This window comes from Abramis brama (genome assembly GCF_963993115.1).
Source record: "Abramis brama genome assembly, chromosome: 1".
NCBI classification, from domain to species: domain Eukaryota; kingdom Metazoa; phylum Chordata; class Actinopteri; order Cypriniformes; family Leuciscidae; genus Abramis; species Abramis brama.
Window position 1 is genome coordinate 24,097,061 of NC_139963.1, and position 13,380 is coordinate 24,110,440.

A 13,380-nucleotide genomic window follows, 5' to 3' on the forward strand; every position below is an offset into this window, starting at 1 on the left:
GCCATACTTTCAAACCCTGTTTAAAACTGTCTATGCTTCTTACTGTCTTGACTGTACTGTCTACTTCTTACCTGGTAGGCCTACCTGTGTACCAGGTAACCGATTCCAAAGTAGTTCCAGCATAAAGAAAATACTGTTTGCCTAGATTAGTGTAAATCTGGGGGGTACAAAATATATTGAGCTACCCCTAGTGGAGTACCTGTGAACTTCGTTTACTCTATTAAAATAATTTCTAAAATATTTGGGAACATCTCCATAAACAATTTTATGTACCATACCCAGCTGCATCTGAGACACTTGATCCTCAACTTTCAACCATCCCACCCTTTCAAAGTGGGAAGATTCCAGGTGAGATGAGTCACATCATATTTTCAATATTTCTATTCTGTTTCCCTCATTTTTAGGAAAAACTGAAAGTTTATAAGTGCAAGATATTGTAGTTGTATTTTTGTAGCCCTGTCGTCTCCCAGCCCTGGAGTGGGCATACCTCCATCCAGCAGCAGCTAGGCGGAAGAAGCTAGGGAGGGGTTTGAGCCGCGCAGCCGGGAAACTGAGGCTCGGTGCACGCAGCCTCCGCCGATTCATGAAGTCAGGCTGTCTCCAGACCGCAATGGCTATGGGTCTAACGTCGAAAAAATCGTCTTCTAGAAACGTCGGCGTGGAGCGCAAGAATCTCATCACCGTCTGCAGGTAGCGAGTTTATTGCATGACACATCGAACTGTTCAACGACACCAATCGTGTTTTCATTTAGATAATCTCTCGTTACCTATTAGTCTTTATTATTATTATATATTTTATTAACTAGGACATAGCCTACGTCATATAACATTGCTTCTTTTCTGATTTAGCCTACATTCTTGCGTAAACGCTTAATATTGAAGACGAGGCCCTTAAGGACGTTGGTCCCTTATTTCATTCCAGCATCCATGACGTCATTACATCCATCCGACGATTTTCATGCCGTGGACGCGACATGCTTAAACTACACTATGAACTTCACCCTCACAGAGCCTTTCACAAAGATGTTTCAGATGATTCTGTGATATTTTTTCAAGAATGAGTTTGGTAAAAGAGATGAATTTGGTCGTATTGTTGATAAGGTTTCTTAAATAAGGGCTACAAAAATAAATTAAATCCTAAATTAAAATTAGCAGTACATTATACTATTTATATTTCTATCAGAGTCAACATGAATCAAAATTGATCTCATTTAATTTCTTAATGCATGTTCCTGGTGTTTTTGTGAACAATTGCATAGAATGTTATTCATAGTCTTTAATCATAATCGAATAATTTTATCTCTTTAACTGAAACAACTTTCTGCTGATGTAACTTATGCCATGACGGTGTTACTGTTAGCCAAATAGATATTAAATTGATCCCCTTACATTTACTGTTTATGAATATGTCAAATGCATCTCACATTGAGTTACACTTTTCAAATAGTAGCCTATATACATATATTTTTCTCTATTATCTGATTGATCACCAAATCTCACTAGAATTAATGCAATGTCAACTTTGTTTTGATTGCATCATTCCTTCATCATGCCAGTGAATAAGTCAGTTTACTAAATTAATATTGCTGTTTGAACCTCAGTTATTAGTAGTCATTTACAGATGTTTTATCAAATCAGGTATTAAAAGTTATTCTGTTTTAACCGGGAGATCGGGAGATTGGTAGATTCACATCACAAAGGTCTTGACTTAATGGCACATAAGTCATTGCATCCAGATTGGAGAGTCTCAGCCCTGTATGTGCACATTTTGTCCCAGCACACTGTGCAACATGCATTGGTGAGTCATGACCGAAACTTATGAGGCACATAGAATTCCACCACTGCATTCTGTTCTGCAGGGCTGTGTGGGACTGCACCAGAGCTGCCCTTCACCGGTCGCTTGGTACAGCACATTAAGTGGATGTTGAATAATTCATGTTTGGGGGCGCCCCAGGCATAGGCCATGTACAGTTGCTGAATAGACACAGAACACTGTCACTCCTGTTGGGACAGCAGCACCATTGTGTTGTCATAATGTAAATGCAGTCAAAGAGATGATTGTGATGTGGCAAGCTGTTGTGACATCATCATCCCCATCTGTTTGGCTGCAGGAAATAGGAAAATAGGTTCTAGGAAATAGGAATATAGGTTCTAGTCCTAAACCTAAAATAGAACTACAAAAAAAACAATCTTCATTAATGTCAGCTCATATTTATTAAGCATACAGCACTGTGATTAGAACCAAACTTCCCAAGGTTCTACCATCTGGATGGCATAATGTAGGAACTGTTAAACACATGAAACACATGCTATGCTAATGCATGGTGAAAAAACGAACAAGAAAGAATTACAAAAATGGACTTCAGACCTCACAGATTATTATAAACACAAAGACGCTTTTGTTGAAAAGGGCAGAGGCCTTTCTCTGCTACCCACATCCCTCGTATGGCCACTCCAGAGTTGTTTTGTAACATTGAACAACAAGACACACAGGACGAAGAACTTGACAAGAAAAAAAAAGATTTTTGAATCTTAATTAATGGCTGCTAGCAAAAAAATCTCAAACAGTGCTTAATTAAATTGAATCGTGATTAGCTCAGATTACTTGATGCTCTTAGAGACACGTAGCTCAGAGTAGCTAAAACCTACCGTGTCTCTATCATGAGTGTTGTATTTCTCTGGTACATTGAGATCAGGAGACATTTCATTTCCTTCACTCTCAATCATCAAACACTTACCCCCAGTGTCGTGTCTCTCAGTCCAACAATGCAATGCCCATTTATGAAATTTGTTGCTTAGTCTTTAGCTAACTTTATACCAGGTTGAAATTCTCAACGGTCAGGGAAATGTTTGCTTTTGGCTCCTAAATCACTAGTCTTCATGGTAAATGATCTAAGCTGGAAATCAGGGGCAAATCTAACCAATATATTAATCTAAAGCATCTTTGCTGAAACTGAGAGCTGTTGACATTGTGGAGAAGAGTTTTGACCAACAGACACATTATTAGTTTCACTCCCCATAACCCACCCACTTATCTCAAAGCTGAGCTCCTTCTGTGCTAAGATCAAAAGCATTAGTGATGTTGCATTTTTGCTGCCTATTTTACAGTGGTTACACATATACAGTCTGGATCACTGACATAACTATAGACATTAACACAGTTTCAGTTTTCTACTTTTTCAGTTTTTACACTCACACTAAACAAATGTCAGTTTCAGAGGGGCTAAATAAAGGTTTCATTATAAGGGCACTCATGATACGTTTACATGTTTGTTGGTTGGTTTTTACTATTGAAATACATTGAATGCACTGTAAGTTGTTTTGGATAAAAGTTCCTTCCAAACATTGTTGTCATATACATGGCAATTGCTCAGTACTTCAGACCATAAGATTTGTAACAGTGTATGGCAGTAACATCACCATTGTGAGGATTTTATGAAGTTTATGAAGTGTAAAATAAGGCATGATGACTGCCTCCCAGGTCAAAGTCGAAAGGTAAGAGTTCCAGCGGTCAAAGAATGGCTCTTGTTGATGTCCCCATGTCTTGACTTTCCAATAAAAGGGAATGGCCCGTTTTGCTTTTCTCCTTGAAAAAGTTTTCCAGACAGTTGAAGCTAGTAATGTAAAGCTGTGGACTCCGATGATTCAAGAACTCTGCAAGGATGAGCATTTGAATTCAGTGTCAGTCTTTAAAATTTCCCTTAAAGGTTTTGGAGATCAATATTATGCAGATATGTTTTTAAAAGGGAGGGAATTGGTTATCAATTGGCATATTTTCAGTTCAATCTTCATCCTTGAAATGCAGTTCCCTGACCATCTGATTTCTTAGGAACATGTCAAAATCACATTTGTTAACAAACATGTCTTGGCACCAGCTCAGCGACCTCTGACTGGTTCTTTCATGATAAACTTAAACTTCTAACTATAGCAATCAGCAATCAGGCTGAATGCACAATTACACAATTAATCGGTTTCACTTACTTAGCTTCTCAGTCTACACATACCTAAACCATTTAACTATCCTATCCTCCAGTTCTAAGAAACAATTTTTTTGTTATCTGTAAGATGTGGCACATTTAAATTTCGTTAGAATGTGATGAAAGTTTGTATTCTCAAGCATCAAGTTTGTATTTTTGTCGAGGAACGGGGGGGAGGGGGGTGGGGGTGGGGGGGGGGGTTGCATATCGAGAATTAGCAGACAGTGCTGGTACTGCCTACAATAAGGGTGAGGGAAGGGGGGTGAAGAAGTATATTAAAAAGTTCAAAACTGAGAGTGGGAGGGAGACGTAGCAAAAGAATGACTGGTCAAGCTTGGGAGAGGAGGGCCAGAATATGGAAATAGGGATGATTGATAGAAAGGGTATGGGAGAGAGGGACCAAAGCATAACAAGAAAGTAGGAGGTACAAATAAAATCTAGACTTATAATCAGTGGCCTGTAAGCTTTAAAAACTGAGAACAATCCAGAACCCTGAGAGAATTAGAGGTAATTCAGAGGTAATTCCGCGTGTAGTCAAATGTACCTTGAAAAAACTAACAACAATCTTAAGAGTGAGTGCTATGAAGTAATATTTCTTAGAAGGGTCTGGTTTTTGGCCTGTTACCAAAGTGGGTGAGACCAAGAACACAAAAGCCATTTGTTAAGTGGCTGCACGTTTGTTTTTCAGTGTCAAATCGTACCAAGACAGTCTTGCTGCCACATTTCTCTATTAGCATTTCATCCCTCACCCTTCAGCCCTCACCCTGAGAACCTTCAGAGACATGCACATCTTCATATGTGACCAGGCATAGTGTGCAATCCAATTATTTGGTTGGCTGGTGTTGGGAGTTGTCCTACTGCAATGATTAGCATTGTTCTCGGAGTGTGGGATTTACCTGCCCTTGTGGACCACCTCTGTGGAACACCTCTTGGGTGAGCCATAGAGCCAAGGAGAAAATCTAGACTCAAGAATGTTTATGATGTTTAGGGCATTCAAATATAACTGAGCTGTCATTACAGAGGGACAAATTTTGCTCAGGTCAAATAATGAAGCAATGAAACAGCGTCGATCAAACAACTACAGGTGACTAAACTGAAATCCATGCTGGCAAGATCAGTGATCCTTGTAGAACCTTGAAATATCAATATTACATAATGTGAGGTATTAATTATCATCATTTAAGAAATTACTGTGTTGAATAAGTAAATCTATTATTCCTGCAAATAATAGTCCATGGCATAACCATCATCCTTTGGAGCTGGATCATTAGTTACTAACCTGTATCTGGGATGTATTCCAGAGAAATGAAAACAAAAAAGAGACTTGGTCCAAAAGGGATTTTTTTTTTTGAATGACAAATTTTTTTGCAAGATGCAATAAATTATCTCCACAGAAGGTACGCTGTGATGATGATGTTTCCTCAGCTGTTGGTGATATTTTCTTATGTTTTCTTTGTTTCCAGCTTGGTGAAACTGTCCCCCCATACCACTACCAGCACCCTGCACCCTCCCCATAGATTTTGACTTACTCGCCATTAAAGAGTTTTCCTCTTGGGCATTAAAGCTTTTCGGAAGGACGTAGACTTGGTGCCTCTGCTGAAAGAGGCGCCACCCATGGAGATCTTTGTCTTGCCACTGGTGATGGTGGAGGAGCCCAGGGATGTTGTGCTCTTCCCGCGGGAGATAGAAGAGTTTCCCATCAAGATCTTGGTCTTGTCTCTCTTGATTGATGTGCTCCCCAGGTTGAGGGCCGTCTTGCCCTCTGTGATACTGGTATTACCCATGGTGGAACCAAAGGTGGTGGTGGAGAAGCTCCAGGAAGTCTCCTCCAGCAGCCAGCCTAGACGATCTTACCTGGAGCACGTTCACGGTTAAATTTTCTCTACTTTCCCTTGGGAATCTTGTGCTCTCCTGGTTCTACAGGATGAGGTTACGATGGCTCATCGCGTGTCCTGGCAGCAACGCATCCCAACGCACACAGACAGTGCCTGGCTGGGTGTGACAGTCCAAACAGCTAGTGTCGGGATGGGACAAGAATGCTAAGCGTGGTGAGAGCAACCCCCATGCAACAGCATAAAGCACTTGTTGAGCAGCATAACGTGGGCTTCGCAAGGCCACATACCTCCCCTGTGTGCCGTGAATGGACAGAGGCTGCCGTAGGAGGCCTTAGTTCTATATGGGGGCAGAGCGGACAGTAGACCACATTGTATCGTCGCTAAAGCGAGGCACTGAAGAACACATTGTTGGGCGACACAATCGGGGGTGACATCACTCAGTTCCGTGGCATTGTGCCTCCCTAGAACTGCTAGAAATGTCTTGACATATACTGTACATAATTTCTGAAAAAGGTGTCGTGTTGACTGAGCCCAAGACTTTGAGACTTAACGGTGTGGTCTACTTTAATGATTTTGTTATATCAGACCCCTAAATGTGCATTCAATTGAGTTATTAACGAAGCATATTTTCATATATACAGTTTTTGAGATGCTTGCTAAAAGGTAAAGCCAGGTTCACATTGTATTTTTGGCCTCTTTTTTAAAATAAATCTAAGCCACTAACAAAGTTATGGCACTGTAAAACATTTACTACTAGCTGTCAATGGGACGAGTGGGACAAAAGTCTTGAATACAACTGTACAGTCTGACAAAAGAAAGGTGGATTTTACCTAAGATATGATTGTGATCATCACATTGTATAGTCTGACAAGCAACAGTGTGTGCCTAACTTAAGGTAAATTAAAATAAACCCTCTGAAATATTTTAAAGACAGACACATTAAAACAATGTTTTAACCATTTTAAAGGTCTATTTATTGACAATTCTGATTTAATCCATTATAATAATGTTGATTTATGCTACATTAATGTAAGATTAAGAAGTCGAAGAACTAACAATGCACATTTTATTTGTAAGGCTATGATTGAAGTTAAAACTTTTTACTATGACTTGGTTAGTATTAATTAATTGATACAATTCCACTTGCAAAACAATGTCAGATATGGATTCCTGATCATTATCCAACTTAGACCCTTCTGCATGTGAACAACAATAAAAGCCATTCCAGTTGTGGAAGTGCACACCCTCACACATGCATGCATGCATGTTCTCTTCATGGAAACCAGATTTGCGCCTGATCTCTGAACATGTTCTCTCAAACAAATCTTTATCTTAAAATCATCTCTATTCTCTTTCAGGGACAAAGACATCATGCTCAGTTCCAAGCTAATTTAAGGTACACTTGCACTTCATTTTGCCTCTAGAATGCATTTGTGCAATTCTAGAGCAAGCTGGCAAACACTTGCATCTCACAAGACATCCAACCTGCTTGAACGCTCTACTTCAAAGTCAGTCTTTGTGGTAACATACACATATACTGTACATAATCTGTTTGCAGTTATATTTGTGTCTTTATGTCACAGATGAAAATCCCAGTAGAGATTCCATTGCGTTTCCTTGCCTCTTTTGAGGGAAGTCTTAACTACAGTGACAGACTTCTCCCCTTGACTTAAAGTGGCCTTGCTCAAAGAACTAGTAGTCTCTCCATGAGTGATTGTAGTTGTACCCACCACAAACGCAGTCTCTCCCTTCCTCAGTTTGGTCTTGCTCCTCGAAAGAACTGTCTTCCCCCATGACATGGCCTTCTTGCTTTTCATCAGTTTGATTTTCCCTTTTGTAAAGCAGGTCTTTCTCAATAAAAGAAAAGCCTTTCCTTTTGAGGCTTTTGAGTCGTCCTCTTCCTGTATATCTGTTGTTTTGTCCTTCTCAGTGCTCTTTCTTGCTGTTGAAGTCTTGGTCTTTGTTTCAGCGTTTGCAGATCTCCTTTCCATCTACTTGGTCCGGCGCTTGGGCATGAGGGCCTTGCGGAAGGAGGTTGTAGTTTTGCCTCGGCTGAAGCTGGCTGTGCCCAGGGATATGGTGGTCTTGCCTCTGGTTATGGTAGAGTCTCCCATAGAGGTAGTGGTGACCCCACGGGTGATGTTGGACTTGCCCATGGTGATGGAAGTCTTGCCCCGGGCTATTGAAGAGCCGCCTACAGACAGGGCAGTCTTCCCTTCTGTAATACTGGTGTTCCCCATGAAGGCATGTAGGTCATCAGGTTTTCGAACTCTCAGTTCTCTCTCTGTTTCCACTTCCCTTTGAGTGGGCTAGAGTCTTAGCATACCAGCGCCTTGCAGGTTTGACTGTGCTAGAAGAAAACTGTACACAGTATCGGGACAGCCCTAAATAGATCACACCACCATTTCAGCAAGTGGGTGGGTGGAGAAAATAAGTGTGTTAGTATACGAGGGAGATTCGCTCACTATAGTGTTCTTTTAAAAAAAACAAAAGCCGCAGAGGTTTGCATGGAACCCAGGCGAAAGGACAAAAGTCGCCACGCCGACAAGTAGCATAACGCTGTTGGCCAGGGCACAAGGACTCCAATTGTGATGGCAGGAGTGATAACGTGAACATGGCATCAAAAGGGCATTGTCTAGCACACAGGACAATTGGGATTGACCTCAGCTGTCCGCTATGGCACCGCTCCCGAAACCGCCCGTCTTTACATCAGTCAGAATGGCTGCATTGAGTGGGGCCTGCACCAATGCTAGTTTTTGTATCTGTGAGATGCTGATCATACTGTTAGCGAAGTGTGGTGTTTCATCACTGTGTGGCTTTGTGTTTTTGATGAATTTGGAGTTTCCAAATCGGATCTGTTACGTAGCATATCTAGCGTAACTCAATTTTACTGCATTTCTCTCTGTTACTCTTTCTTTCTCTCTCAGGTTTTCTGTGAAGACGTTGTTGGAAAAGTACACTGCTGAGCCTATTGATGACTCATCGGAGGAGTTCATCAACTTTGCAGCAATTTTGGAGCACATCCTCAGTCACCGTTTCAAAGGTATACATTTACACAATGTAAACATTGCCCAATGTGTGTCAGTACTCATGAATAATCTTTGTTTTTTGTTTTTTTGTTTTTTTGTTTTTTTATCAGGTCCAGGTGGTTGGTTCAGTTCAGATGGCCAGAGGAGTTTTTGGGACTATATCCGTCTGGCCTGCAGTAAAGTCCACAACAACTGCATCAGTAGCATTGAGAGCATTGAGAACATTAGCACGTCACGAGCAAAGGCAAGACACTTTCAACCTTTCAGCTTCACGCACTCTGTGAGTCCTGTACACAACAATATTCTATAACCGAACTCACAACTGTAAATTTTCAGGACTCACAACCGCATTCTCGGAAAACCACACTGTGTGAATGGAATCGGACTGGACAACTAATCTAACTGTCACATCATACAGTGCGAGAGAGCAGAGTAGCACAAATGCATATCTACCGTGTGTTGCGGGTTTTCCTATGTTGTTTTGCTTTTGGTAACTTACAGTGATGGAGAAATGTGCAGCGTGTCATCTGAAGGTTTTAGATCCAGTCACTGTTCTCCACTGGAGACAGTTTTGTGTTCAACACGTGACTCAAATACTCCTCTCTCCACCCAGATATAAAAGCTGCTGTTGGTTAATGAAGGTTTGATGCATTCTTTCGTGGCTCGATTGGACTTTGCCATCTATGATATTTCTATGATATCACTGTCGCAGTGGTTAGGGTGGCAGGGTGGCACGGTGGCTCAGTGGATAGTGGATTGGACATTCCAAATTGTGAGTGTGAATGTGTCCCAGCACTCTCAGTTGTGTCAGGAAGGGCATCCGGCGTAAAACCTGTGCCAAATCAAATGTGTGTGTGAAGCGGACCCTGCAAATGAGCGGGAATAATGCTAGGAAAATGGATGGACTGTTGCTGTGGTTACTGATAAGAGAATATGGGCTTGACTCCCATTGCACGCTCAATAGATGCTACTGTAAGTTGCTGTTTGAACGGGACATTTCGAGACTCACACCTATAAGTAAATGCAATTGTCAATCCCAAAAACTGACAGTGTGAACATAGGCTAGCTAGGTTGAAAAGCTTTTTCATTAACTGTTAATTTTCTTGTTGTCATACAGGGGCGAGCTTGGATACGTGTAGCTTTGATGGAGAAGCGTTTGTCTGAATATGTAGCCACTGCATTAAGAGACACTCGGACTACCAGGTCACAACTCTGCACCTGTCTATACAATGTGTTTTACAGCTGTCTTCATCATTTCGAAGTAATTTATAGCATTTGTAAATGTATATTTGCACTGCAGGAGATTTTATGATGATGGCGCCATTATGCTAAGGGAAGAGGCTACTGTTCTGACGGGTATGCTAATTGGACTCAGTGCCATTGACTTTAGGTAAAAACAACTTGCATAAATGACATTTACTTAAATGTGAAATTTCTTTGCCACCAGCGGCACCAACGAGTGATATGATAATACTGTCTTTCTTTTTTTGCTACCATTAGTTTCTGCCTGAAAGGAGAGGTTTTGGATGGAAAGACACCTGCAGTGATCGACTACACACCTTACCTTAAGTTCACCCAGAGGTAGGAGGTTTTAATACATTTTATTTGGTGACCAAACACAAAGCCTAAACCTTATAGTACCCCTTAATATGTCATTACTGCTATTGTTGTGGCCCTGCAGCTATGACTATTTGAGTGATGAAGAAGACCGCCGCAGTGTGGACAGCAGTGCCAGCGATGAGAGTGTAGCTGAGCATCCTTACATTCCTCTGGTCACGGACGAAGAGACCTGGAGCAACAAGTGCAGAAAGATGGAGCAAAGATTCAAGATTGTCTATGCCCAAAAGGTACTGGAATTTTTTTAGTTCCAGCCACTGGGTGATTTGGTTGACCTTGTTCAAATTAAGTTTTTAGCTGTAGAAATTAATAATAAAAAAAACAAACAGCTGCCATGTTCCAAATCAACAGTGGATTAAAATAAAATGCTAACTCTTTACAATAAGGTTTCATTTGTGTTAACAGAAATAGTGCATTCAAATAGAAATAGTGCATTCATATCCTAATCCATGAATATGTGTAATTTTAGGGTTATTTAGAGGAATTGGTGCGCTTGAGGGAGTCCCAGCTGAAAAATGTTGAAACGGAGAACAAGAGGCTAGATGCTAAATTAGAGGATCTACAGGTCCAGAGTCAACAAGAGAAGAAAGAACTGGAGGCCATTATCCTGGAACTACAAGCACAACTGTATGCACACACACACACACACACACACACACACACACACACACACACACACACACACACACACACACACACACACACACACACACACACACACACACACACACACACACACACACACACACACACAATTACACATTCTGCATTTGTGCCAACAAGAAGTCTTTTTAGCTTTATTCTGGTATGTTTTGCAGCACTGGCATCATTCCTTGTGAGTCCTCTCATTTAGTAAAAGGCTTATCTATACCACTCATTAACCAATGGACAACTGCACAAGCCGCCAACAATCAAGGAAACGTAAAGCTGTTCCGTCGGTAAGCACTGAGTTTTGCACAGGAGAGCACCACTCAGTCTAGTCAATCTAGTCATGCATTCATGTGTTTGGGTTTAGGAGAAGTTTTCACAGTTTGGACCTCTCAGCTGATGTGAGTTTGAACTCTGACTCTCAGAAGGAAGACGGCAATCAGAATGGAGACAACGCCTGGTCAGCAGGTAAAAACCACACAGATTAACATATATTACAAGCCTGTCTGAGTACTGATTAATAATTAATCTTGTTTCTCTTCTCTTCTCTTCTCTTCTCTTCTCTTCTCTTCTCTTCTCTTCTCTTCTCTTCTCTTCTCTTCTCTTCTCTTCTCTTCTCTTCTCTTCTCTTCTCTTCAGCTAAAGACAACACTCCCTCTATGCTCGGTCTTTGTGGTTCTTTGGCTTCTCTACCCAGCTGCAAGTCTCTGGCAAGTCTCAAATCCAGTGAGTATTTGGTCAACATCAGCAGAGAGCCAAGTCCTGCCCTGTCTCCCAGCTAGGGGGCGCCAAAGTCCAACCAACAAGACACTCTCTGTCTCAATTTACTTTCCCTAAGAGACATCACAATTGTGCAACCAACATCCTCCAACGTTCCCAAGGATCTGAAACAAAACAGAGTGAATTGATTGTGTTTTATGGGTGAAGAAGGTGTTTAATCTGAATTTGGTATTTGTGAAGTGTAAGATCCAATCTTAAAAATCCATGAATGACAAACCCTCCTGCACCCTCTTACTTTCCAACCTTTACTTTCCAATTTATTATTCACTCTTATCTTCCACCCTTCAGTAAAGTCTTCATCAGAATGTTCGAATGTCTGTAACATTCCCTGAGCCAGATATTAGGAGCCCAAGGGCACAGCAGCGTCCCAGCACCAAAGGCATAAACAAATCAAAGTGATACACAAAACTCAAGACTTATTCATTATACATAAATGCATTTAAAATGAACATGAACACATCTGGTCATATGTTAACCACAGTCAATCTCTTATTTAGACATATTACATCCTTCCTATGCTTATCAACTAAAAACAAAAGATATGAGGAAATAAAAGGGAGAGACCAAGGGAGGGAGAAGGCAGAATCTGCTTCCTGCATCTGCATGTGAAATGCGCTTTATTGAGGCTGTAAATGCCTTGGCTTACTCATTGTATTTGTGCCTTTGACAGTTATACAATGTGACAGCAAGCATTTCAAGTGTTGTCAGCTAAATTCAAATATTTTGTCATATTTATCTTATTGGTGTTTTTTTTGTTTTTTTTAGTTTCTGTATATATAATTGCCTATTTACTTTGTTATGTGGTGGTGGCAGTGCTCTGCAGTTTTGAATTGTAATAAATGATTCTTATGTTATCTTAACTCAGACTTGTTTCTCTGAATATTGCAAAAAGCACATAAATCTCAAATTCTTATCCCAGAATGCTTCAGGGCAAATAGCACAACAATATCAGCACTTCCCGGGAGAACTCGACATTTAGTGGATATTGCTTGTATTGCCTTTGCAAAGCAGGAGACAAACACATGGTACATCTACTCATTGAGTAGATGCAATTTACCCATTAAAAAACATTTAAATTGATTTCAGGTTACGTGTCACCGCACAACCTACACATCCAAGCATAAATGCTCCAAATAAATGATTTGCAATTAAAGTTTATAGTTTAAATTAAAGTTAATTAAAATTATACTTTCACAAGCCACTGTTAATGTTAAAAGACAAACAAGCATTCTGTATGCGGGATTTGGCATGGCAGAAAGCATGCAAAGAGCGCTCCCTTCATAATTGCTAAAAAGTTGTCACTCATCTTAGTTTATTGATCCACTATTGTCCAGTGCTAACTTGAACACCTCTGATTGGCCATTGCCTTCAAGAAATCATCAGATATGTCTGTGATTGGCTACATTGCTCAACGCTGCTAAACAAGTTGTAAAAAGCCATACGATATTATTATGGAAATAAATTATCCTAGACCAGCAGTTATGGGCAGCTTTT

General features: G+C 40.7%; 1 protein-coding gene across 2 annotated transcripts; it reads left to right on the forward strand.

Moving 5' to 3' along the window:
• Positions 1 to 240: 240 nt before the first annotated feature.
• rundc3aa (RUN domain containing 3Aa) lies at positions 241 to 12,746 on the forward strand. 2 transcript variants are annotated; one of them, XM_084123300.1, is made up of 12 exons: positions 241 to 348; positions 455 to 690; positions 8,740 to 8,855; positions 8,952 to 9,085; positions 9,959 to 10,044; positions 10,142 to 10,231; positions 10,342 to 10,422; positions 10,523 to 10,688; positions 10,928 to 11,085; positions 11,277 to 11,396; positions 11,474 to 11,574; positions 11,746 to 12,746. In XM_084123300.1, the coding sequence occupies exons 1-12, from the start codon at positions 268 to 270 to the stop codon at positions 11,886 to 11,888; spliced, it is 1,512 nt and encodes a 503-aa protein (XP_083979426.1). In that variant the 5' UTR covers positions 241 to 267; the 3' UTR covers positions 11,889 to 12,746. The 2 variants fall into 2 exon arrangements, with proteins under 2 accessions (XP_083979426.1, XP_083979425.1); XM_084123299.1 differs by having other exon boundaries at positions 8,740 to 9,085.
• The last annotated feature ends 634 nt before the right edge of the window (positions 12,747 to 13,380 follow it).